General features: G+C 44.1%; 1 protein-coding gene across 5 annotated transcripts in view; it reads right to left on the bottom strand.

Annotated features, from left to right (window-relative positions):
* FYB1 (FYN binding protein 1) overlaps window positions 1–23,843 on the bottom strand; it is a 226,512-nt gene that overhangs the window by 5,070 nt on the left and 197,599 nt on the right. For all 5 annotated transcript variants that reach the window (XM_068250375.1, XM_068250408.1, XM_068250401.1 and 2 more), the window contains 6 exons: window positions 19,596–19,615; window positions 17,231–17,291; window positions 14,075–14,177; window positions 13,426–13,588; window positions 5,129–5,162; window positions 921–952 (listed from right to left, as the gene is read on the bottom strand). In XM_068250375.1, coding sequence (XP_068106476.1) covers window positions 921–952; window positions 5,129–5,162; window positions 13,426–13,588; window positions 14,075–14,177; window positions 17,231–17,291; window positions 19,596–19,615 — 413 coding nt within the window. The remainder of the gene's footprint in view (window positions 1–920; window positions 953–5,128; window positions 5,163–13,425; window positions 13,589–14,074; window positions 14,178–17,230; window positions 17,292–19,595; window positions 19,616–23,843) is intronic.

Here is a 23,843-nt window from a genome sequence, read left to right as displayed (position 1 = left end):
CGCCTCCGGCGATCTTTGATCAGGAAATCCCGTTCAAAGAACGGGATTTCCTGAAGGGCTTCCCCCATGGCGACGGGGCGGAATGATGTGTCACCGATGTCATGGACGTCGTGACGTCTAAGGGAGTCCCGATCCACCCCTCAGCGCTGCCTGGCACTGATTGGCCAGTCAGCGCACGGGGTCTGGGGGGGGGCGGCACGGCGCGACGTTTAGCAGCGATCTTGCGCGGAGCAGCGGCGATCGGAATGCACACGCAGCTAGCAAAGTGCTAGCTGCGTGTTGCAAAAAAAAAAAAAAAATGATGCAAATCGGCCCAGCAGGGCCTGAGAAATCCTCCTGCGCGGCATAGCTCGGGCTTACCGCCAGGAAGGTTAAGTTACATTAGTTATGTTAATTAAAATAGATAGGTAATATAATCTCTTACCCACCCTGTTTTAAAAGAACAGGCAAATGTTTGATTTCATGATGGCAGCCATCTTTTTGGTTGAAAGGAGGTGACAGGGAGCATGAGACACAGTTCCAACTGTCCTGTGTCCTGAGCGCCTCTCCCAGTTGCTAAGCAACGAGCCTTTTCAGTGCTGCTGAGTTCATTTTTAGTCTGGAGGTTCACTTTAAGCGGTGTGGTTATAGATAATGGCAGTTGATGCTGTCTATTTTTTTCATGTCTGCCAGTAGTTAAGATGATTACCTGCAGGTTCATTGTGGATCAAACAATATGAACAAATTACATGGTGAATATCAATTATTTCTTGATCTCGCTTCTATTTTTTTACTTCTAACTTTCAATGTGTTGATTTATTTTTTTCTCCTTTTCTCTAAAATTCCTCTTTAAATAGAGCTACATTTATAAAATCAGTTTGTTATCAGTGGACATGTAAAATGACTTTAGTGACAAAGACTGCTGATGTCAGTGAACGTACCTTCTCCAATGTCATCATAAATTTCTCCATCACTGCAAAAGAGAGAACAATTTTAATGTAAAACACAGTACATACATATCTTATGTATCGTATCTTTTCTAACTGACGTAATAATAGATCATATAGAAAAGTATTTTGTGTATTTAAACTTAATTCATTTTTTAATCAACATTTTGATACAAAATCCCAGAAGAAAAAGGTCACTCCTAGTTGGTACTTTTTTTTGGTGTTTTGGATGCTACAGGTGGTGAAATGTCTTATAGAATAGAAAAGGGGTGCAGGTGAAGCTGCCTTGTTTTTCCTTAGATGTACCATGACATGGACATTTGAACCTTTACAGAAATGAACCACAGCAAAACATTTAAGTCAAAATGAACTTCCGCACACTCATGCAAATCCTCATGCAAATCCATTCACAAAAATCATGCAGCAATCAATGCTGTCCCTACAGCTAAGTTAAAAGCTGGGATCTTCGTTACAAGAATAAAGTCTATTGCGTAGTCACATACACCGCGTAGAGGTAGCCCAGTGCTGTATGTGTCCTAACTCTGGCCCTGTAACATGCATTGATTGTACAAACATGCACGCATTCAGCGTATCAAAACCTAAATGTCCTAGCTCGAGGTGAGGAGCCTTGATTTTGGGTTTTTTATAAAAACATGAGCAGTTCAACATACAAAGCAGGTCATCTTGACGCTGTCCACCAGCCACATAGCGACTGCTCTTCCTGTTCAGTAGGCCAGCATCTTTTTAACAAGGAGACCTTGGGCAAGACTCTCCAACACTGCTACTGTCTATAGAGCGCGTCCTAGTGGCTGCAGCTCTGGCGCTTTGAATCTGCCAGGAGAAAAACGCAATATACAATTTTTTTTATTTTTTATTTTAATTAGGAGCCGCTATAGCAGCATTGCTATAGTCCGTGGCCCGCGCATGGGTAATTCGGGGTCTTCTTGACCCGAGTTGCTACTACTTGGAGGGGAAATAGTATTTAATGCCGCTCAGAATTTCAGTGGCAGCGTGTTCCGTCATTCAGCACAACCTGCGCCCAATTCCTCAGCGGCGTACTAAAATGTACAGGAGTGACCATATGTATTCTGAAAGAAAATTGCTGTTTTTTTTTTTTGGGGGGGGGGGGGGGGGGTTCAGGTACAAAATATAACCTTTTCCAATGTATATTAATAGTTCCTCACTCAGTAGGTGCCTGTGAGGTATACAGTATATTCAGGGGTCGAGTCCTGCGTGAACGCGGGTGAACGACGTCCACCCACTTTTTCTTCAAAGTGAACGCCGTTCACCCTGGCTTGTGTGGAGGGGGGCAGAGCAGGGAAGGCGAGCTATAGGGACAGCGGGGATGGGCGGACATCTCCCCCCCCATCCCTCACCTTCGTGCTCCCCTTCCTGCCTCTCTCCTCCAGCGTTTTTAAGTGTCGGGCCCGGCGGCGAAAGTGGGCGGAGACTTTCTGCGTTCCAGTCGCATGGGACGCTCCGCTCTGTGTGCGGCTAGTCTGGTCTTCTAGCCGCACACAGAGCGGAGCGTCCCATGCGACTGGAACGAGGTAAGTCTCCGCCCACTTTCGCCGCCGGGCCGACACTTAAAAACGCCGGAGGGGAGAGGCAGGAAGGGGAGCACAAAAGTGAGGGATGGGGGGGGGGGAGATGTCCGCCCATCCCCGCTGTCCCTATAGATCGCCTTCCCTGCTCTGCTCCCTCCGGGTGGGGGCACACCTGGCTACCTGGGCACATATACCCCTGACTACATATACTGGCCACATATACACCTGCCTACATATACTGGGGACATATACCCCTGCCTACATATACTGGGGACCAGAGGCGTATCTAGAGGGGTGCAGGCATGGCTTGTGCCATGGGCGCCACAGCCCCATGGGCGCCATGGCTGCCTTCTCCTCCCTCATGCTTCAGCACCATACTGAAGGATGCCTCTCAGGCATTTGTGCCTGCTCTTATACTGGAGGACATCTCTCACTCCCTATACTGGAAAGGTTTACTTATACTGGGGGGCACCTGCCAAATCTATACTGAGGGGAACCTCTTACCACTTTTGCTAAAGAAGGCTACTTATACTGGGGAGACATCTCTAACTACATATACTGGGAGGGCAATGTAAACATGAGTCTACCTATACTAGGGTGCTACCTCTGGTTACTTTTACTTGGGGGTTAACTCTAGCAACCTATACTGGGGAGACTTGTATCATTGCAAGAAAATAAGCTGTTATTATGGGACAAGGTGGTCTGATGGGGTAAGGGGGGGGGGCGCAATTTCAGTGTTTGCCATAGGCGCTATGTAACCCAGATACACCCCTGCTGGGGACATATACACCTGCCTACATATACTGGGGACATATACACCTGCCTACATATACTGGGCACATATACCCCTGCCTACATATACTGGGGACATATACACCTGCCTACATATACTGGGGACATATACCCTGCCTACATATACTGGGCACATATACCCCTGCCTACATATACTGGGGACATATACACCTGCCTACATATACTGGGGACATATACACCTGCCTACATATACTGGGGACATATACACCTGCCTACATATACTGGGCACATATACCCCTGCCTACATATACTGGGGACATTTACACCTACCTACATATACTGGGGACATATACACCTGCCTACATATATTGGGGACATATACCCCTGCCTACATATACTGGGGACATATACACCTGCCTACATATACTGGGGACATATACACCTGCCTACATATACTGGGGACATATACACCTGCCTACATATACTGGGGACATATACACCTGCCTACATATACTGGGGACATATACACCTGCCTACATATACTGGGCATATATACCCCTGCCTACATATACTGGGCATATATACCTACCCCTCGCTACATATACTGGGGACATATACAACTGCCTACATATACTGGGCATATATACCCCTGACTACATATACTGGGCATATATACCCCTCGCTACATATACTGGGGACATATACACCTGCCTACATATACTGGGGACATATAAACTTGCCTACATATACTGGGGACATATACACCTGCCTACATATACTGGGGACATATACCCCTGCCTACATATACTGGGGACATATACACCTGCCTACATATACTGGGGACATATACCCCTGCCTACATATACTGGGGACATATACACCTGCCTACATATACTGGGGACATATACCCCTGCCTACATATACTGGGCATATATACCCCTGGCTACATATACTGGGGACATATACACCTGCCTACATATACTGGGGACATATACCCCTGCCTACATATACTGGGGACATATACCCCTGCCTACATATACTGGGGACATATACCCCTGCCTACATATACTGGGGACATATCCCACTGGCTACATAAACTGGGCACATATACCCCTGGCTACATATACTAGGCAACTATACCTCTGGCTACATATACTGGGGACTACTATACTCATGGCTACTTATACTGGGGACACCTATAGACCTGGCTACCTGGGGGTACCTATTTTGGGGGAACTGCTGCATTTTTGTGGAATCGCTGTTATGTATTTTGGGGAACAGCTGCCAGATTATGTGTATTTTAGGGGAACGGCTGCTGCCAGATTACGTGTATTTTGGGGAACTGCTGCCAGATTGTGTATGTTTGGGGGACCACTACTGCCAGATTATATGTCCTTTGGGTGTTACGTGTATTTTGGGTGATCCGCTGCCAGGTTTCGCGTATTTTGGGGAACTGCTTCCATATTATGTGTATGTTGGTGGAACTGCTGCTGCCACATTGTCTATTTTGGGGGAACCACTTCCATATTATCTGTATTTTGGAGGAACTTCTACCAGATTATGTGTCTTTTTGGTGAAATGCTGTGAGATTACATCTATTTTTGGGGGATACACTACAGCAGAGCTCAAACTTCCTTGGCAGACCTTTTACATCACTGCTAAGGTCATGTATATTTGGCCCCACCCATGACCACGCCCACGGTGTGCTTGACCACGCCCATTTTTGGCGCACCGCGCAGAAGTTCTCCAGGTGAGTCCACTCACTTCTTTTCCCAGGACTAGACCCCTGAGTATATTTCATTTACAAGTCAAAAATGAAAAGGGCTGTTCTACTTTTGTTCTCTTGTCAAATTGCAATGTTGTGAAAAAAAGAAATAAATGAAACATTAAAAGTATACTTACTAATCAAATACGTTACTTCTTGATACATAACCATCTGTAAAACAATATATTGTGATTGTGAAATCCAATATATACCACAAAAATGATACTGTTCTTTGCAATGTACAATGTACAAGTAAAAAATAAAAACTTCAGCCATGGTAGACATGAGATGATCAGCAATGCCCAATCTCACCATTTATATCTGAGTATAGAAATAAGCAGATTTCCTACCCCACCCACCCTCCTGTTCCCACCCCTAGATAAAAAATTTACAGACATACAAAGACTTCCAAAATTATTTGTTTGTCCCCTTGTATAACTATCAGAAGCAGCAGCATGGCTCTAGCGGTGATCGGAGACCTCACCTCTCCTTCACTGTTCCTCTAGTGCTGGCTTCTGCTGATGACACTAGGGGAGCTGTGAGAGAGAGGAGAACGCCGCTGGAGCCATGAATTAGGTGAGCCATGCTGCCTCTACTGATCGTTAAAAACGAGGGGCAAAGGAGGACACATGGGAGAGTGGAGGACAAATTAGAGTGGAAGAGGACACATGGGGGGAGTGGAGGGCAAATGGGGGGGGGGGCAGTGGAGGACACACGGGGGGAGTGCAGGACAAACGGAGGGAAAAGGAGGACAAATGGGGGCAGAGGAGGAGACGAGGAGAACAGAAGGGGATACACTGGGGAGAGAAAGAGACACATGGGGACAGAAGGCGACGCATGGGGGACACAGGAGGACACAATAATTGGGGGAGAACATCTACAAGTCGCTTCTGGACCATGGATGCACCATGTGTAGTATATATATTTTCCCCGGTTCTTGCCCTCTAAACCTACATGCGTCTTATAGTCCAGAGCGTCTTATATGCAGAAACACACACACACATATATTTACAGTATATTTATATTTTTTTTAAATAAAGTAATAAACAAATGCGTTATTATATTTACAGTGACATAATTTCACATTTTTGAGGAAAAGACAGTTAAATGTAAGGTTAAACCTTATTTTGAATTGATCAGCTGAAGCCACATTCTATGAATTTTATACAAATTGAAAATCAGTCTACCAACCAATGGGAACTAAACTAAACTATTACAACACTTGAGCTCTACTTCTGTCCTGGAAGCATGCTGGGCAAGCATGACACACCATGGCAGTCCTGAACACTCCCCCCTCAAATGGCACTGTGAGGAAAGTGCTGTAGGTTTTCTATGTAGGATTCAAAATAACATTAACATTCACAGGATGCAGCTTGAATATTTTTACAAAGCATCATTATTACATACTAGCTGATGACCCGGCGTTACCTGGGTATGTATTTGGCTGGTGTTGGCTCTATCCACTTTTCCTAACCCTAACACACAAACACTCAATGACCAAGTTTGTGAGCTTTGGGGTCTTTAGCATCAATAATTTGTATATTCCCATAGAAATCAAACAAATCACCAGATAGGCTGTTTGTGGCTCCGCCCCTCTCCAGCATTTGAACCCCAGTCAACCAATGACCAACTGTAGCAGGTTTGAAACATCTGCTATTAACAGTGTAAAAATGGAGACATTTCAATATTCCCCTTGAAAATCAACAAATTAATTCTGATTGGCTATTATAGGCTCTACCCACTTCCCTGAATATAAATCAGTCACCCAGTGATCATCTGGGCAAAGTTTGAGAACTCTGCCATTAACAGTGTAAAAATGGCTGCAGTTTATATTTTCCCAGTAAAATTTGTTTTTGGCTACGCCCACTTTTTTGTAACCTGGATACACAGTCACTCAATCACCAATTTTGTGAACTTTTGGGTCCTTGACATCAATAATTAGTATTTTCCCAGTGAAATGAAACAAATCTGATTGGTTGTTGCTCCGTCCCCTTTTCTGAATTTTAAACCCAGTGACCCAATGACCAACTTTACTAGGTTTGAGGCTTGTGCCATTACCAGTGCAAGAATGGAAGCAATTTCAATATTCCCCTTGAAAAACAACAGGAATTGTTTAGTTTGATTAGTTTTTAAGGCTGTATGAAGGTAAAAAGGGAAAGAAGAGATGCTGGCACAGCAAGCCGTCTAGTTTTTAAGGCTCAACACACTTTTCTGAATATTAATCCCAGTCACCCAGTAACCAACTGTGCAAAGTTTGACAACACTGCCATTAACAGTGAAGAAGGGCTGCAGTTTACATTTTCCCAGGGAAATCTGTTTTTGACTCTACCCACTTTTTGTAATCTTGACACACAATGGCCAAGTTTTGAGCTTTCGGGTTCCTGGAATCAAAATGGTGTGAATGGAAGCATTTTATCCAGCAAAGAAATCTGATTGGCTGTTTGTGGCTTCGCCCCTTTAGTGAATTTGAACCTCAGTCACTTAATGACTGACTGTAGCAGGTTTGAGGCCTCTGCCATTAACAGTGTAAGAATGGCTGCAGTTTTATATTTTCCCACGTAAAAAGTTAGTTGTTTTTGGCTCCGCCCACTATTTCTAACCTTGACATACAGTCACTCAATGACCACGTTTATGAGCTTTGGGGTCCTTGGCATCAATAAGTTGCAATTTCCCATTGCAATTAAACAAATCTGATTGGTTGTTTGTGGCCCGCCCCCTTTTCAGAATTTAAACCCCAGTCTCCCAGTGACTGACTGTACCAGATTTGAGGCCTCTGCCATTAAGGGTGTAAGAAGGGCAGCAATGTAAATATTCCCCTTGAAAATCAATAGGTGAGTGTTGATTGGCTGTTGTAGGCTTCACCCACTTTCTTGAATATTAATCCCAGTCATCCAGTGACCAACTGTGTTTTTGACTCTGCCCACTTTTTGTAGCCTTCACACACAGTCACTCAATGACCAAGTTTGTGAGCTTTCAGGTTCCTGGCATAAAAAATGTGTGAATGTGTGAATGGTAGCAGTTTATCCACCAAGGAAATCTGATTGTCTGTTTGTGGCCCCGCCCCTTTCGTGAATTTGGACCCCAGTCACCCAATGACCGACTGTAGCAAGTTTGAAGCCTCTGCCATTAACAGTGTGAGAATCAATAGGTGAATTTTAATTGGCTGTTGTAGGCTCCAACCACTTTCCTAAATCTTAATCTCATTCATCCAGTGACCAAGTGTGCCAAGTTTGAGAACCCTGCGATTAACAGTCTACGAATGGCCGTAGTTTACATTTTCCCATTAAAAATGAATGGCTGAAATTTGATTGGATGTTTTATGCTCCGCCCACTTTTCCTGGATTTCCTTTGTAATCTCAGTCACCAAGTGACCAATTGTGCCAAGTGTGGGGATTCTGGCTTGATTACTGTGAGAATGGCAGCCTTTTCCATTTTTCCCATTGACATGGATGGGTGAAATTTGCTGTTTGTAGCTCCGCCCAGGTAAGCAGGGGGACGCGAGACCCCCAGAACATATCATCCCAGGTAGTAAGGGATCTGTATACCAAGTTTCATTCAAATCTTTCAAGGCGTTTTCGAGTGATCGCGGCACATACATCCATCCATTCATACATACATACACACACACACACCCACATCCGATTTTATATATATATATATATATATAGATATATATATATATATATATATAGATATATATATATATATATATATAGACTAGCTGATGACCCGACGTTGCCCGGGTATGTATTTGGCTGGAGTTGGCTCCGCCCACTTTTTCCTAACCCTACCACACAAACACTCAATGACCAAGTTTGTGAGCATTGGCATCAATAATTTGTATATTCCCATATAAATTAAACAAATCAGGTATCACTTCCCATCCTGTACCAACACATAGACAGATTCTGTGGTCTCTCTGGATTCAAAATCAACAAAACTAAATCAGAGGGGGTGGCCTATAACTTGACTGAAATACAGAAGCAGGCTCTTGCCTCATCATTTGGATTCAAATTCAGAGAAAAAGGGATTAAATACCTAGGGATTCATCTCACTCACAAGCTAGATCAATTATATAGAGCCAACTACACTCCTATGTTATCTAACTTGCATGGTCTCTTAAATGAATGGGCACACTACCAACTATCCCTGACCGGGCGAATTGCAGCGGTCAAGATGACCCTCCTCCCCAAACTACTATATCTGTTCAGGGCCCTACCCATACCCATCCTCCCAAAGGATATAAAAAAACTCCAGTCTCACATCACAAAGTTTATCTGGAATAATAAACCCCCTAGAATCAAATACCAATATCTAGCCAGAAACAAGACCCAGGGAGGATTTGGAGCCCCCCAACTCCTCCAATATTACTACTCGGCCCGCATGGCCCAAACACTGCAATGGGCCTCTCCCATAGGCAGAACAAGATGGGTAGATATAGAGGCATCACTTATTGCACCTTTTCCAATCTCTGCCCTAATCTGGACCCCCCGACCGGCCATCCCTGGCCTATCGGATAACCCCATAATTATGCACACAATTGCCCTCTGGAAAAAAATATCTAAAAAATTATCATTTGAAAGCAGACCCTCCCCGCTGGGCTCCCTGTTCGGTAATTTAGACTTCCCTCCTGGCACCCAAATGTCAGAATGGCATAATTGGACGGACAATCAGATCACCAAAATAGCTGACCTCATGGAGGGAGGGGAAATGATGTCATGGCAGGCCATAACCGCTAAATATCCCCTACCTCCATCTGAAATTTTCCACTATCTACAATTAAGAGGTTTTACCACTCATCTGCATAGGGCAGGCCTACACTCCGAACTGTCACATCTGGAAAAAATGTACCTGCAGGACTACGCAGAAAAAGGCCTCATATCAGATATATACTCAACCATATGGTATCAGACCCTAGATGAGATAACTATCCCCATGAGAAAATGGCAAGCCAGATTAAACAAAACAATAGAGGACAAGGGCTGGCTCTCCATCTTTGATAGTATGGCCAAGTCTTCCCTTAACTGTATCTATAGAGAACGAGCATACAAAATCTTATACGATTGGTATCGAACCCCCTCTAGGTTGCACCAATGGAATCTGATATCCACCAACTCCTGCTACAGAGGATGCGGCCGCGAGGCTGACCAGGTCCACTCTTGGTGGAGCTGCCCCCATGTCCAGACTTTTTGGGAGATGTGCTTCCTCTTGATATCTGAGGTCTTAGACTCTGAGGTGCAGGCCGACCCATGGGTGGCACTATTCCACAGACACAACTCACGGGTCCCTAAAGGGCATAACGCCTTTATAGCACACGTCTGCAACGCAGCACAATCCCTAATAGCCCAAACCTGGAAGGGAGCCTCTCTCCCCAATAGGGCAACCCTGATTCTCAAAGTTCAAGAGATATACTCTATGGAACACATCACTTTCTCAATAAATGACAAACCAGATAAATTTTTAAGCACTTGGAGCCAGTGGTCGGCCTGGACCTCGTCTCACTAGTCATGACGTCCACCTCCCCATCTCCCCACGACCCCCCCTCCCCTGACCCCCCCTCCAACACCACACGGAACCCTGGACTCAGGAAAGCAGCACACGCGACCCTAACTAACCCATAGAGATGGAAATATGCTAATGGAATTGAAAGTTTGTTGTTATATATATATATATATATATGATATACTTCGTTATCCTTTGTTTTTCTTACGCACAGACCAAGTCATGCTTTATGCCTGCCAAAACTTCATGTAATGCATTAATAGAATAACACCAGCAGTATTGGCAGATCTATGTCGACATGTATAGAGTAGGATAAAGCTAATGTTCCTACCTCTTTAATTTTTTCTCTGTTAACCTGCTCAATGGAAATGTGTATTTTTGTACCATGACTTTAAGCCTTTTCAATAAAAAGAAAGTTGAAAAAAAAAATAAATTAAACAAATCAGATTGGCTGTTGTGACTCTGCCCCTCTCCAGCATTTAAACCCCAGTCACCCAATCACCAACTGTAGCATGTTTGAGGCATCTGCTACTAACACTGTAAAAATGGCAACAATTTAAATATTCCCCTTGAAAATCAACAGGTGGATTTTGATTGGCTATTATAGGCTCCACCCACCTCCCTGAATATTAATCTCAGTCACACAGTGACCATCTAGGCAAAGTTTGAGAACCCTGCCATTAACAGTGTAAGAATGGCTGCAGTTTATGTAACCTTGTAACCTTGACACACAGTCACTCCATGACCAAGTTTGTGAGCTTTGGGGTCCTTAGCATCAATAATTTGTATTTTCACTGTGAAATGAAACAACTTTGATTGATTTATTGTGGCTCCACCCATTTTTCTGAATTTGAACCCCAGTGACCTAATGACCAACTGTACCAGATTTGAGGCTTGTGCCATTAACAGTCCAAGAATGGCAGCAATTTTAACATCCCCCTTTGAAAATCAACAGGCGAATTTTGATTAGGTTTTTTAGGCTCCGCCCACTTTTCTTAATATTAATCCCAGTCACCCAGTGACCAACTGTGCAAAGTTTGAGAACCCTGGCATTAAGTGAAGAAGGGCTGCAGTTTACATTTAGCCAGGGAAATCTGTTTTTGACTCCACCCAGTTTTTGTGACCTGACAAACAGTCACTCAATGACCAAGTTTGTGAGCTTTCGGGTTCCTGGCATCAAAATTGTGTGAATGGAAGCTGTTTATCCAGCAAAGAAATCTGATTGGCTGTTTTTGGCTCCACTCCTTTAGTGAATTTGAACCCCAGTCACCCAATGACCGACTGTAGCAGGTTTGAGGCCTCTGCCATTAACAGTGTAAGAATGACAGCAGTTTCAATATTCCCCTTGAAAATCAATAGGTGAAGTTTGATTGGCTGATGTAGGCTCCACCTACTTTACTGAACATTAATCCCAGTCACACAGTGACTAACTGTGTCAAGTTTGAGCACCCTGCCATTAACAGTGTACAAATGGCTGCAGTGTATATTTTCCCATGTAAAAGGTTAGTTGTTTTTGGATCCGCCCACTATTCCTAGCCTTGACATACAGTCACTCAATGACCAAGTTTATGAGCTTTGGGGTCTTTGGCATCAATACGTTGCATTTTCCCATTGAAATTAAACAAATCTTATTGGCTGTTTGTGGCCCTCCCCCGCAGAGTAAAAAATGTGCAGCGGAGCAGGCTGTAAATCTTACCATTGCCTCTCCGCACCGGGATCTCATCTGGTCTTCTCGGGTTCTGGCTTCCTGTGACGTCACAGGAAGCAGGAAGCGAGAGGACCAAATGAGATCCTGGTACGCAGCGGAGAGGCAATGGTAAGATTTAAAGCCCGCTTCGCTGCACATTTTTTTACTCTGCAGGCAGGGGGGACACTGGGGGCACATTAGGAGGGAGGGAAGGAGAAATTAAATGGCGGCGGCCATCCATGCCGCATACGCATCCCCGGGCTGGTGCCTCGATCGTTTTTTTCCCTCCTCTCTCCCCAGCGGCCGGGACCAAGGGGGTGCGGGGGCAGCGCGGGACAGCAGGAGGGCCCCCCAAAATCGGGACCATCCCGACAAAAACGGGGCGGTTGGGGGCTATGTGACTGTACCAGATTTGAGGCCTCTGCCATTAAGAGTGTAAGAATGGCAGCAATGTAAATATTCCCCTTGAAAATCAATAGGTGAATTTTGATTGGCTGTTGTAGGCTCCACCCACTTTCCTGAGTATTAATCCCAGTCATCCAGTGACCAACTGTGTCAAGTTTGAGAACCCTGCAAAAACAGAATGGCTAAAATCAATCTAACAAATCTGATTGGCTGTTTGTGGCTTTACCCTCTTTAGTGAATTTGGACCCCAGTGACTGACTGTATCAGGTTTGAGGCCCCTGCCATTAACATTGTAAGAATGGTTGCAGTTTATATTTTCCCATCTAAAAAATTAGTTGTTGTCACCGCCCACTTTTTCTAACCTTGACATACAGTCACTCAATTACCAAGTTTATGAGCTTTGGGTATCTTAATATCAATAATTTGTGATTAAGTGTGTAAGAATGGCTGCAGTTTACATTTTCCCATTTGAAATGAATGGCTGACATTCGATTGTCTGTTTTATGCTCCGCCCATTTTTCCTGGATTTGTAACCTTAGTCACCAAGTGACCAACTGTGCCAAGTGTGGGGAGTCTGGCATGATTACTGTGAGAATGGCAGCCTTTTACATTTTTTCCATTGACATGAATGGGTGAAATCTGATTTGCTCTTTGTAACTCCGCCCAGGTAAGCACATATCATCCCAGGTAGTAAGGGATTTGTATACCAAGTTTCGTTCAAATCGGTCAAGGCGTTTTCGAGTGATCGCGGCACATACACACATACATACACACACACATCCTATTTTATATATATAGATGGAGAAATGAGTCAAGTGACCTCTGTGGGTGTGTACTCACATTTGCCATCACTATTTCTACAGAGAAGTGTGGAGTCGTTTGTGTGCTGTATAACCTCCAGGGTTTCTCCTGGCTTCAAGGTTAAATCTTTGGATCCAAATTTCTTTGTTGTCAGGTTTGGTGTTACATGAACTGAAGAGAGGACTTTGATATCACCTGTAAACTGCACAGCACAGAAACTCTTGATTAGTCACCTGTACAAATAACACAATAATACACGGTGAATATAAACAAATAATGATGTGCTAGACAGAGAATGACTGAAAAAGTTAATAGACTGTGTTGCACTTTGCCTTAGTTAAGAAAGCTTATCAGTTGCATGCAGCACAGCTTCCCGGATCGTTATGACCCACATTAAGGCTGTACACATTTTTTAAACCTTTGGACCAGTTTGGTTAGATAATTCGATAGTTCACCTTAGTGAATGGACCCTATCTTGTCTAACTACATTGGTTTCCAAAACAAAATAACACCATTGGCCACTGCTGCAGTTTTCTTATAATATACTGTATATTGTATGGAGAGCAGATAATTATTTTTGATAAAAAAGGGGGATGAGGTCCTTATCGGTTGCTTGCTTCTACCAGTTTTACCCAGTGTGTCTACATACCGGTAGTTTAATAAAGGGAACTCTTTATCATAATGTTACCTTGAATTTTTTCCTGAATTCTTTCTCTTCTTTCTCCATCTTCTTCAAGGTCTTGTAGTCCGGTGATTTTCCTAGAGTGTTTGTTTTTGTGTTCACTGTTAACCTGAACATATTAAACAGTAAATGCAATCTGCTGCTTAACTTACTGGTCATAACATACACATATGAATGTAAAGGTCTTGTAATACTGTATTTTAAAATATGCTATGCTGGCCACCCTTGTTGTGGGATGGGGGATTGAACCATGTTGACCACACTACTTATGGAAGAGGCAATATGCTGGTCAGGCTTTGCATGCTGGGAGAGGGAGATATGATATAGCCATACTTGCTTTAGGTTAGGCCCGCAGGGATGTAGAACTCCAGTCCTCAGGGGCTGAGGTCTTCACCCATTTTTGGCACAGCTCAAATTAATTGATGGGACTAAGTCAGGAAAGGTGTGGTTGAACAAGTAGAAGACATTTCTCCATTTCTCAGTCCATCCTAAACACTGGCCTGGATATGGCCCTTGAGGACTGGAGTTCGACCCCTGTGGGTTAGGGAGGTGTCCACACTTGCTATAGGACAGAAGGATGGGGTTATGGGGATAGGGAACTGCTGATCGCACTTTCTATGGGACAGAAGGAGCTGTACTTGTTATTGGGAAGGGGAGATGGTGGCTGCACATGATAAGGAAAGAAACAAATCCACAAGTGTTATGGGAGGGGGGATGTTGGACACACTTGCTGAAGACAAGAAGGGTGTCATGATCGGTGCCTTTGGTCTCCTGCTGGTGGCAGCACTAGTGAACATCTGTATGGACTCCTGCTGTCCACCAGCCGATGTCTCACTTTGCATTCTGGAATCATGCACTTCTGCATGTGGGTAGAATCTTGTTAACATTCCAGACATTCACATGACCAACATGCGGCATATTTAACCACTTAAACCAATCTGGGCTGATATATTTGTCCAAAAATCGCCACTCAAAGGCAATCTGAATGAATATATCCATCCCTTGGTGTTGCGGCCGCCACGCACGCATAGCCGCGTGCAGGCGGCTCGTTCCCCGCCACTACTACAGGGGATCTATTGCGGAAGAGGAACGAGGCAAAACGATCACCTGTGAATGAATCAAGATGTCTCCAATTAGGAGGCAACTTGATTCATGAAAAGCCACATCAGGAAATGTAAAAAAAATACATTTCGCACTTCCTGGTATCTTCCAGGAGAGTGCTTAGCACCAACTAGTGGCCAGAAAGTAAAATTAAAGTAGAAAAAGAAAAAAAAACCAAAAACAACAATACACACTGAATAAAAACTGATTGACCCCCTCCCCCCCTGCCCATTAACAAAAAAAAAACACATTTTAAAAAATAAAATAAAAAGTTACAGTTTAAAAAAAAATACATAAATAGTTAACTTAGGGACTAAACGTTTTAATATGTATGTTGTGAATATATGTTACTATTATCTTGAGCTTGGGCTTGTAATTAGTGATGGACGCAAAACTGAAAAAATGCACCTTTATTTCCAAATAAAATATTTGCGCAATACATTGTACTAGGGAAATATTTTAAACATTGCAATAACTGGGATAAATGGGCAAATAAAATGTGTGGATTTTATCCACAGTAGAACGTTTTATTTTAAAACTATAATGACTGAAAACTGAGAAATAATGATTTTATTTCCATTTTGTTCTTATTATTCTTGTTAAAATGCATTTAGAATAAAATCATTCTTAGAAAAATGTACCACCCAAAAAAGACTAATTGGTGGTGAAAAAAAGATCTAGATCATTTTGGTGTGACAAGTAGTGATAAAATTATTGGCGAATGAATGGAAGGAGCGCTGACAGGGGAAAATTGCTTCTGTCCTAGAGGTGAAAACACCTGCGGGCTGAAGTGGTTAAAGTTGCGTACACACTTTTGACAGATGTTGCCCATCAGGGATCAGGACCTTATCCTCTTGGGTGACATCTCTGGGCCAGGCTGCAAACATATGCGTGGCGGCTGTGTAGTCAATGACATGCTGTGTTGCTATGCGGGACGACGACGGAGGGACGACAAGTGGCACGTGCATGACACTACTCAGCAGGCTGGGGAGCGGTGCGAACAATGGGATTGGCGTCGCTGGGGGTGAGTAGGACTGCCAAGCGGATAGTTTGTGGTTTGGGGGTTGGCTGTCCGGGGCTGCCCAACACATACCTGATTATTGTCTGAGGCGGTCGTTAACGAACGCCTCAACAAACCGCCTCAACAGACTCGAGTCAGGCATGTGTACGGGCCTTTAGGTTGCTTCTGCTATTAGTGAACTGCTAGATCATTGTTCTTGTTGCCTTGCTTATCTGGCTGTCAGTTCTTTTTCCCTGTTCCTGATCATCTGACTTCCTGGTATCGATCCTTTGCCTATCTGACTATTCTCTTGCCTGCTATATTATCTGATGTTCTGGTTTTGATCCTATGCTTGCCCGACTACACTTGCCTCCTGTTAATGTTGCGACATTTATGTAAATATTTGGTTAGGGTTAGGCACCACCACTGGGGACGGGGGGGGGGGTTAGGCTTAGGCACCACTAGGGGGATGTTAGGGGGATGTTAGGGTTAGGCACCATGAGGAAGGGTTAGGCACCACCAGGGGGGATTTTAGGGTTAGGCACCACCGGGGTTGGGGGGAGGTTAGGGAAGGGTTCTGTGTGAGAGTAGGGTCAGGTTTAGCAATAGTGAAACATAATAACGTACATAATAACAATATTCTACTATGGATTTAGTAGTAAGATATCACTAATATTTGTGAGATTCTACTGCCGGCAAACCCAGCGCCCTTTTTTCTGCACGCCTTTTTTACATGTATGCGCTATGATTTGTACTTACAATCCTTGATGACAGATTTAAAGCACACTGAGATGCTGGAAAAGTCACTATTACTTTATCAATTTACACTGCAGATGCTGAACAATCACCGAGAGTGACGTCTTTATCCATTCAGCATAAGTCTTTAACATGGTCAGTCTGCACATTTCTAACTCAGGTGCTGCCATACTAAGCTACCGGTATGACCTATATATCTATTCAAGAAATGACTGCAGATCCATATGCCCTTCCTTTGCTGACAGACTTCCTACAAATGACTGATGTCAAACAATGGCAATCTTATTACATTTCGTCACACTTACTCTAGAGGAGGAGGTGGGAAGTCAGCGGTCTCCACATCATCGTACACGTCACCTTCTCCTTCTGCAACAATAAAACAGGAAACATTGCCTGAGCTTTAAACAAGAAAACGTCGTCATTTCACCATTTTGTTCAATTCAGAAACATCCGAACTCTATTTGGGTGCCACAGCACCAGGCTGTAATGTTTTACATAATCAACCATAGCCTTATTATCAGATTTCAGTATGTGGTGGACTAAACAGGTGGTGGACTAACCAGGGTGTATTACGCTGATGTGCAACCACTAGACCACCAAGGAATTAAAGGGAAACGTGGATTCCTCAAGGGAAGTGGGATTTCACTAGGCTGCCAGAGAATGTTTAAAGGGGTTAGGGGATTCCACTAGACCACCAGAAAGTGTGTGGGGGTACCACTAGGCCACCAGGAAATGCTTAAAGGGGAAATGGGATTCCACTAGACTGCCAGGGAATGCTTAAAGTGAACCGAGCACCTTTTTTTCACTCAGGACATTTCTATAGCACATGAAAAATGTATGCCGACTATCTGTTTCATTATTAAAATAAACTTTAATTTTACCTTGTATTTTACATTCAAAGTTGTTAAATTGGCCTGTTTGAGCAGACCTGCCGACCGTCCCCATCCGCAGAAAGTTCAGTAACCTCTAATTGTTTTATTGCGCTAATTACCAAGAGGTAAACCATGCCTTTCATCAGCAAAGAGGGTGAATAATTAGGAGTGTGTTTTCAAAGCATGGCTTTGAAAACACACTCCTAATTATTCACCCTCTTTGCATGGCTTTGAAAACACACTCCTAATTATTCACCCTCTTTGCTGATGAAAGGCATGGTTTACCTCTTGGTAATTAGCGCAACCCGGATATCCGACCATTTTTACGCTATCCGGATCAGATTCCGGATCCCGGATAGCTATAGAAATCCGCATAGCTATCTGCGGATAGTTTGAAGCATGACCCGGATATCGGCGCATGATGAGACAGATCGTTCTGGCTTGCTGAATGCTTCCTGAGAGACATGCTGCAGTGCTGGTGGCCTAGCGAGGGCTGCCTGTACACAGTTATAAACCTAAAGCTGTTCATTGATTAACCCCCTCACTACTCTATAGTAATCGTTATTTAGCTTGATTGATTATCTCATAGTGTGACAGTTAGAGTGTGTGCTGCACAGCTGCTGTGCTGTTGCTGGGGCAAGGGCTTTACACGGTGACAAGCTCAGTGATTAACCCCTTCACTATCACTACATTATTGTTAATTCATTAATGTGTTAGTGTGCACTAGTGTCTTCTCCTCTGCTGTCTGACTGTCACTTGGCACGTGTCTCTTCGCATGTGGCACGTGTCACTTATCACGAGGGACGTGTCACTTGGCACATGTCACTTGGCACGTGGCACTTGGAAAGTGCCACGTGACACACGTGCCAAGTGACACGTGACACTTGGCAAGTGACACGTGCCAAGTGCCACGTGCCACGTCCGGCAGGCTCCTGGCATATGTTACACCTGCTGCTGCTGCATTGCCTTGCTCCTGCTGCCTGTGCAGCTCCCACCGCCAGGCCAGGGTGCCACAGGCCACTGATACCACCTATATTTAATCCAAAACACAATTGCTGCGTAATTTTTTGGAGGTGTCTTGGCTGAAAACTGTCATGTCCCAGATGTGCGGTTGGACTTTGGACACAATGTGGGCTGCACGACCGCTGACTGGAAACTAGGCCTGATGTTAATTGACAGCCATTTTTTTTTAAGTCCCCACATCATCAATTAGTGTTCCCCTTTGCAAAATAATGATGATACATGCCTCATTTACCCTAAAAACACCTTTTAAAGCTATTTAAAGGGCACTTCCGGTTTTTCTATCCAGATATCCACGGATAATGCAACCGGATATCCGCGTTCACGTGGATATCTAAAAGGCTGGATTCGGATATCCGAACCGGATCCGGATATCTAGGTATCCAGATCCGGATCAATTCAGATTTTAAAAAGCACTATCCGAGCAACACTATATACACACGCACGCACGCACGCACACACACACACACACACACACACACACACACACACACTCACACACGCACACACACACACACACACGCACACACGCACACATACACACACACAGACACACACACAGGCACACACGCACACACGCACACACGCACACACACACACACACACACACAGGCACACACGCACACACACGCACGCACACACACACTCATTTGATTGGCCAAATGTTACTCCCTCCCTAAGTCACTGGAGATTTGCATTGTAGGAGAACATTTAGCAATTCATTAAATGTTGAATGACAGATTCACTTTTATCTTCATGGTTCTCCTAAGTCACCTACCAGGTATGGATGAGTGTGACCTGTAACAAAAAGAAAACATCTGTTATTACTCTTTATGTCTTCAGCTACATATCCCCTCTTGTGAAAAACTTTAACCAGACATTAATTAATTAATTATTTAATTACAAGTGCCACCATCACCAACACATAACATTAGTCTACAATTATTTATCCAAGGCAGTAAGGACTGGTTCACCCTCGGGAGTTTTTTAGTGCCAGTGATCAGCAAAGTGCTATGACTAATGTATCCCAATGGGATCATTTTCACTGCATTGTTTACAAGTTGCATAGATCGCAAACTGGCTGCATGCAGCATTTTAGGGGCGATTGTGTTGTGATTCTCATTCTATTGAACAGGAATTGCAAATGGCAGTAAAAATGTAAAATGTTGTGCAGCGCAATTGCAATTTGCACTCCAAGTGTGAACTATCCCTTAGGGTTTACTTAAAGTGTACTTGAGATGGGGCCAAAGCAAAAATTTAGCCCCCTCATGCCTGTGATCGCTCCCTTGCCGCCATCCCCCGCTGCCGGCAGCTTCCGCAAATTGCCCCGAAAGTCCTCTGGTCTGGGGAATACTGCACAATGGGGATGCACACAGCCGGTCTGGCCCCGATTGGACGACTTACTGGGGCCAATTGCAGAGGCTGCAGTCAATAGAGGACAGCAGCGTGGGAGTGATCAGGCCGGACGGGGCTGGAGGAAGTCCCAGGTATGTATGAATTTTTGCTTTGGCGCCATCTCAAGTACACTTTAAAGGGACCCTGTAGTGATAATAAACTACACACTGCATCTTCACATAGAGCACTGGCTGTACTTGCTGTCAGCGCCGCCCCTCATCTGATCCACATTAGTATGGTGGATCATTCCTTGGTTTCAGGCTTTCCGCTACCATTGCAACATGCTTATATAAATATTGACATGACAACACATAAAATGATTATAGTGAGATCAGACATTGGTGGAGCACAGAAGCAGCAGGATTTGTTGTAGTGTATGCTGGCACAGTTAGTGCAATCACAGAACAGATAAGAAGAGCTGGTTGCTGATTACAGGCCTGCTGACTTACCTGGAGGCTGCCGTTGGTGAACTCCTAACAATGCTAGCTACCCAGGGCTGGAGTCTGATAGGTGTGGCCGCTCAAGCACCATGAAGAAGGAATACTAGCTCTATTCTGAGGAATTTATATGATGCCCTTGCTTGTCCCCCGAGCACCAGTTGAGTATCTTGGGCTCAGGCGCTCCGCTATAAGTTTTTGGTGCTGGTTAGTTATGGGGCTGGCAAAATGCTATTGTATAGCCAAGCACCAACTATCACCAACTATCACTTTTTGAAAAAATAACTTTCACTTTTACTGCTGGCTAGGGTTAGGCCCCGTTCACACTGCACGCGTTTCCAGCCGCGTTTTGGAAACGCGTGCAGGTGGCCAACACGCACGACATCAGACATTGCATAGAGTGCAATGTCTGATGTTCACACTGCATGCGTTCCGGACCTGTGCGGTCCGGGAACGCATGCTGCACGCATTTTTTGTAAAAACGCATGGCTGTCCCATTCACTTTTCAGTGATGGGATCAGCCACGCAACGCATACAAACGCGGATGGCGTGCGTTCGTACGCGTTGCGGTCCGCATGCGTTGCGGTCTACGTTCTGCAGTCTGAACGGGGCCTAGAGGTAAAGGTTAGGTGAACTTGTAGGAGGGTTGGTGTTAAAGGGAATCTGAAGTGAAAATAAATTTATGATATAATGATTTGTATGTGTTGTACAGCTAAGAAATAAAACATTTGCAGCAGAGATATGAGTCTCAGTTGTTATCTACGCAAAACAGCGTCTTTGAGCTCTGCAACTTTATAAAGTCCTGGACAGCACTGTCGTTTGAAGCACTTATCATAACTGTCTTTCATTGTTTCTTCTTTGTTTATGGTTTTTCTGCAGAGAAAAGTTCAAAGGGTCACCAGCCTGCTCTGTAAAAATCATTTAAAATGCTGAGTGTATCGTGGAAACTGCAATTATTAGAGAATGATGCAATGTTATTAAAAAAAAAAGCTATATACCTGACAATAAAAAATATGACACTATTTTCTTTGCTACTAATGTTCTATTAATTATCCGTATTACACAACCAATTCATTATATCATGATTTTTTTTTTCGCTTTAGCGTCACTTTAAGAGATAGGTTAGAGGGAGGTTAGAGTTAATAAGTAGGGGGAGGAGTTTAGGGACAGACCTTTAGGCCCTGTTCACACTTGCGTTTTGGCAAGTAAAAAGACCGGATCCTGATCGGATCCTGATCGGATCAGGACCTGATCCTGATCAGAACCGTACGGTTCCGATCCGGATCCGGTCCGTTTCTATCAGGCATGCATCAGGCTGCCATCCGGATCCGTGGGAAAAAAATAGTTAAATTTAAATAAAAAAATGTTGGGGTCAGCAGAAGGTGCACCTGGTGCACCTGTAGAATCAGGTTCCTCCGCTGTAGGCATCACCTCCACCTCCGATATTCTGCCAAACAGCTCCAGCACATCTGTCACTGCTGCTCCACTCCAGACATGCTTGGCCCATGTGTCCCCATCCGAAATGGCCGCTTGGATACGCATAGGAAGTGGGGTAGAACGTCAGGTGTTTGTAGGCAGTGTGTTGTGTGCCTTCCGTTTCCCATTGGTTTCTGTGTTCCGGATGGTGCTGTCAGGCTCAGGTCCGGCTCCGGTCCGGGTGCGTGGGCCGGAGATCCAGACCCAAAAAATAGCGCATGTTGGAAAAGAGTCCGGAGTCCGGATCCGATCCGGCTCCAATACGTACGGAACGGATGCGTGTGAACGTTCGCATAGACTTTACATTGCTATGCGGAACGTACGTTCCGTTTGTACAGTATGCGATCCGGATCAGATCCAGAAAATCCGGATAGCGAACGCTAATGTGAACCGGGCCTTAGAAAGGGGTTTATATTGTTAGGATTAGGCGTCAGGAGGGGTTTAGGTTTAGAAGGGCTTTAAATAGGTGCATGAAATTATGCAGCCTGATCGCCACTTCGCAGGCTTTATCCATTTCTGGGCAGAATTTTGCCTCGGGATTTTGGGGGGATCATTACCTCGTTCTGCCACGGGAATGCGGCGAATCAGCTTTGATCGTAATGCTCTTTAGGCAGTTTGGTGCCTGGTTCTCTTTAGCTCTGCTTTTTGATGGTGGCTTTGAATAAGGTGGTCCGGATTCACCTGCGCCATCGCATGAAAATATGCACTTAAAGGCGTGCTACAGAGTACCCCTTCAGTTTAGTTTGAACTGAGTTTGAAAAGAAGTGTTTTTGTCACAATCCAGTCACTTTCTATAGGAAGTGATGCGACACTGGTGCGATGCGTTTTTTTTATTTTCATGAAGGCTTTGCGATTTAAAAATCTAAAATTTTAAAACCGCCGTGCAAGCGCAGCAGTGTGTACAGGCCCTAACTCTTTTTTTGATATTGTTATATTTTTCTTTCTCTAGAAAGGTTGTTGAAATAACTCTCTTCCCTACAGGACTTGCTAGAGTTAGATTTGCGTATTCGCACGCTAATGCAAATTGGTGGCAGCTACCTGATCTGATAGGTGATCGCAAATTGTATCGATTGTACACACAATCAAAATTGTGTTGTGTGTGGAGTCACCAACCAATCCAAAAGGTTACTTTGCCTGCAGTGCTGAATGCCTTCAGAATTCCCTCAGGGTCTGAGGCTGAATGGTAAACTGCGTCAAAGGGAACAAGAATTGGAGGATGATGATGTCACATAAGGATAGAAGATTGATCGGAAAAAGTACAGGAACTAGAAACATTCTACTTGTTATTATCCCTTGTAAAAAGATGAGGTAATGAAAGTTTTTCTTAATAATTAACCACATTTTAGCAAGCATTTTTAATTTGCTGTTAAGCTGCCCTGGGAACTTAAAAATGGTGCTCGGGTCCCATTAAGTGATGGCTATCTTAAGTCCTACTAACCTCCTGTGACCACGTCATGCTGTCCTCTATTACTGCATCTATTGACTAATATACATTGTTGTAGCAGCACAAGATTGTGATGTTAGCTTAGACTTTAACACTGAATTAAATACTGATCAGGGGAATCTGGTTAATCTTTGATAGATAAGCAAATGATTAATGGCAGATTGGAGTGTATTGATTGGGCATTGGTAGCGTGGTTATGCCAGTGAATTAGTACAGGCCGATTGCTTGTAGCAGAATTGATGTCATTTTTATTTTTTTATGCTTATCATCTTAC

Source organism: Hyperolius riggenbachi, chromosome 1 (genome assembly GCF_040937935.1).
Source record: "Hyperolius riggenbachi isolate aHypRig1 chromosome 1, aHypRig1.pri, whole genome shotgun sequence".
Lineage (NCBI taxonomy): Eukaryota > Metazoa > Chordata > Amphibia > Anura > Hyperoliidae > Hyperolius > Hyperolius riggenbachi.
This window is presented reverse-complemented; position numbering and strand designations above follow the sequence as displayed.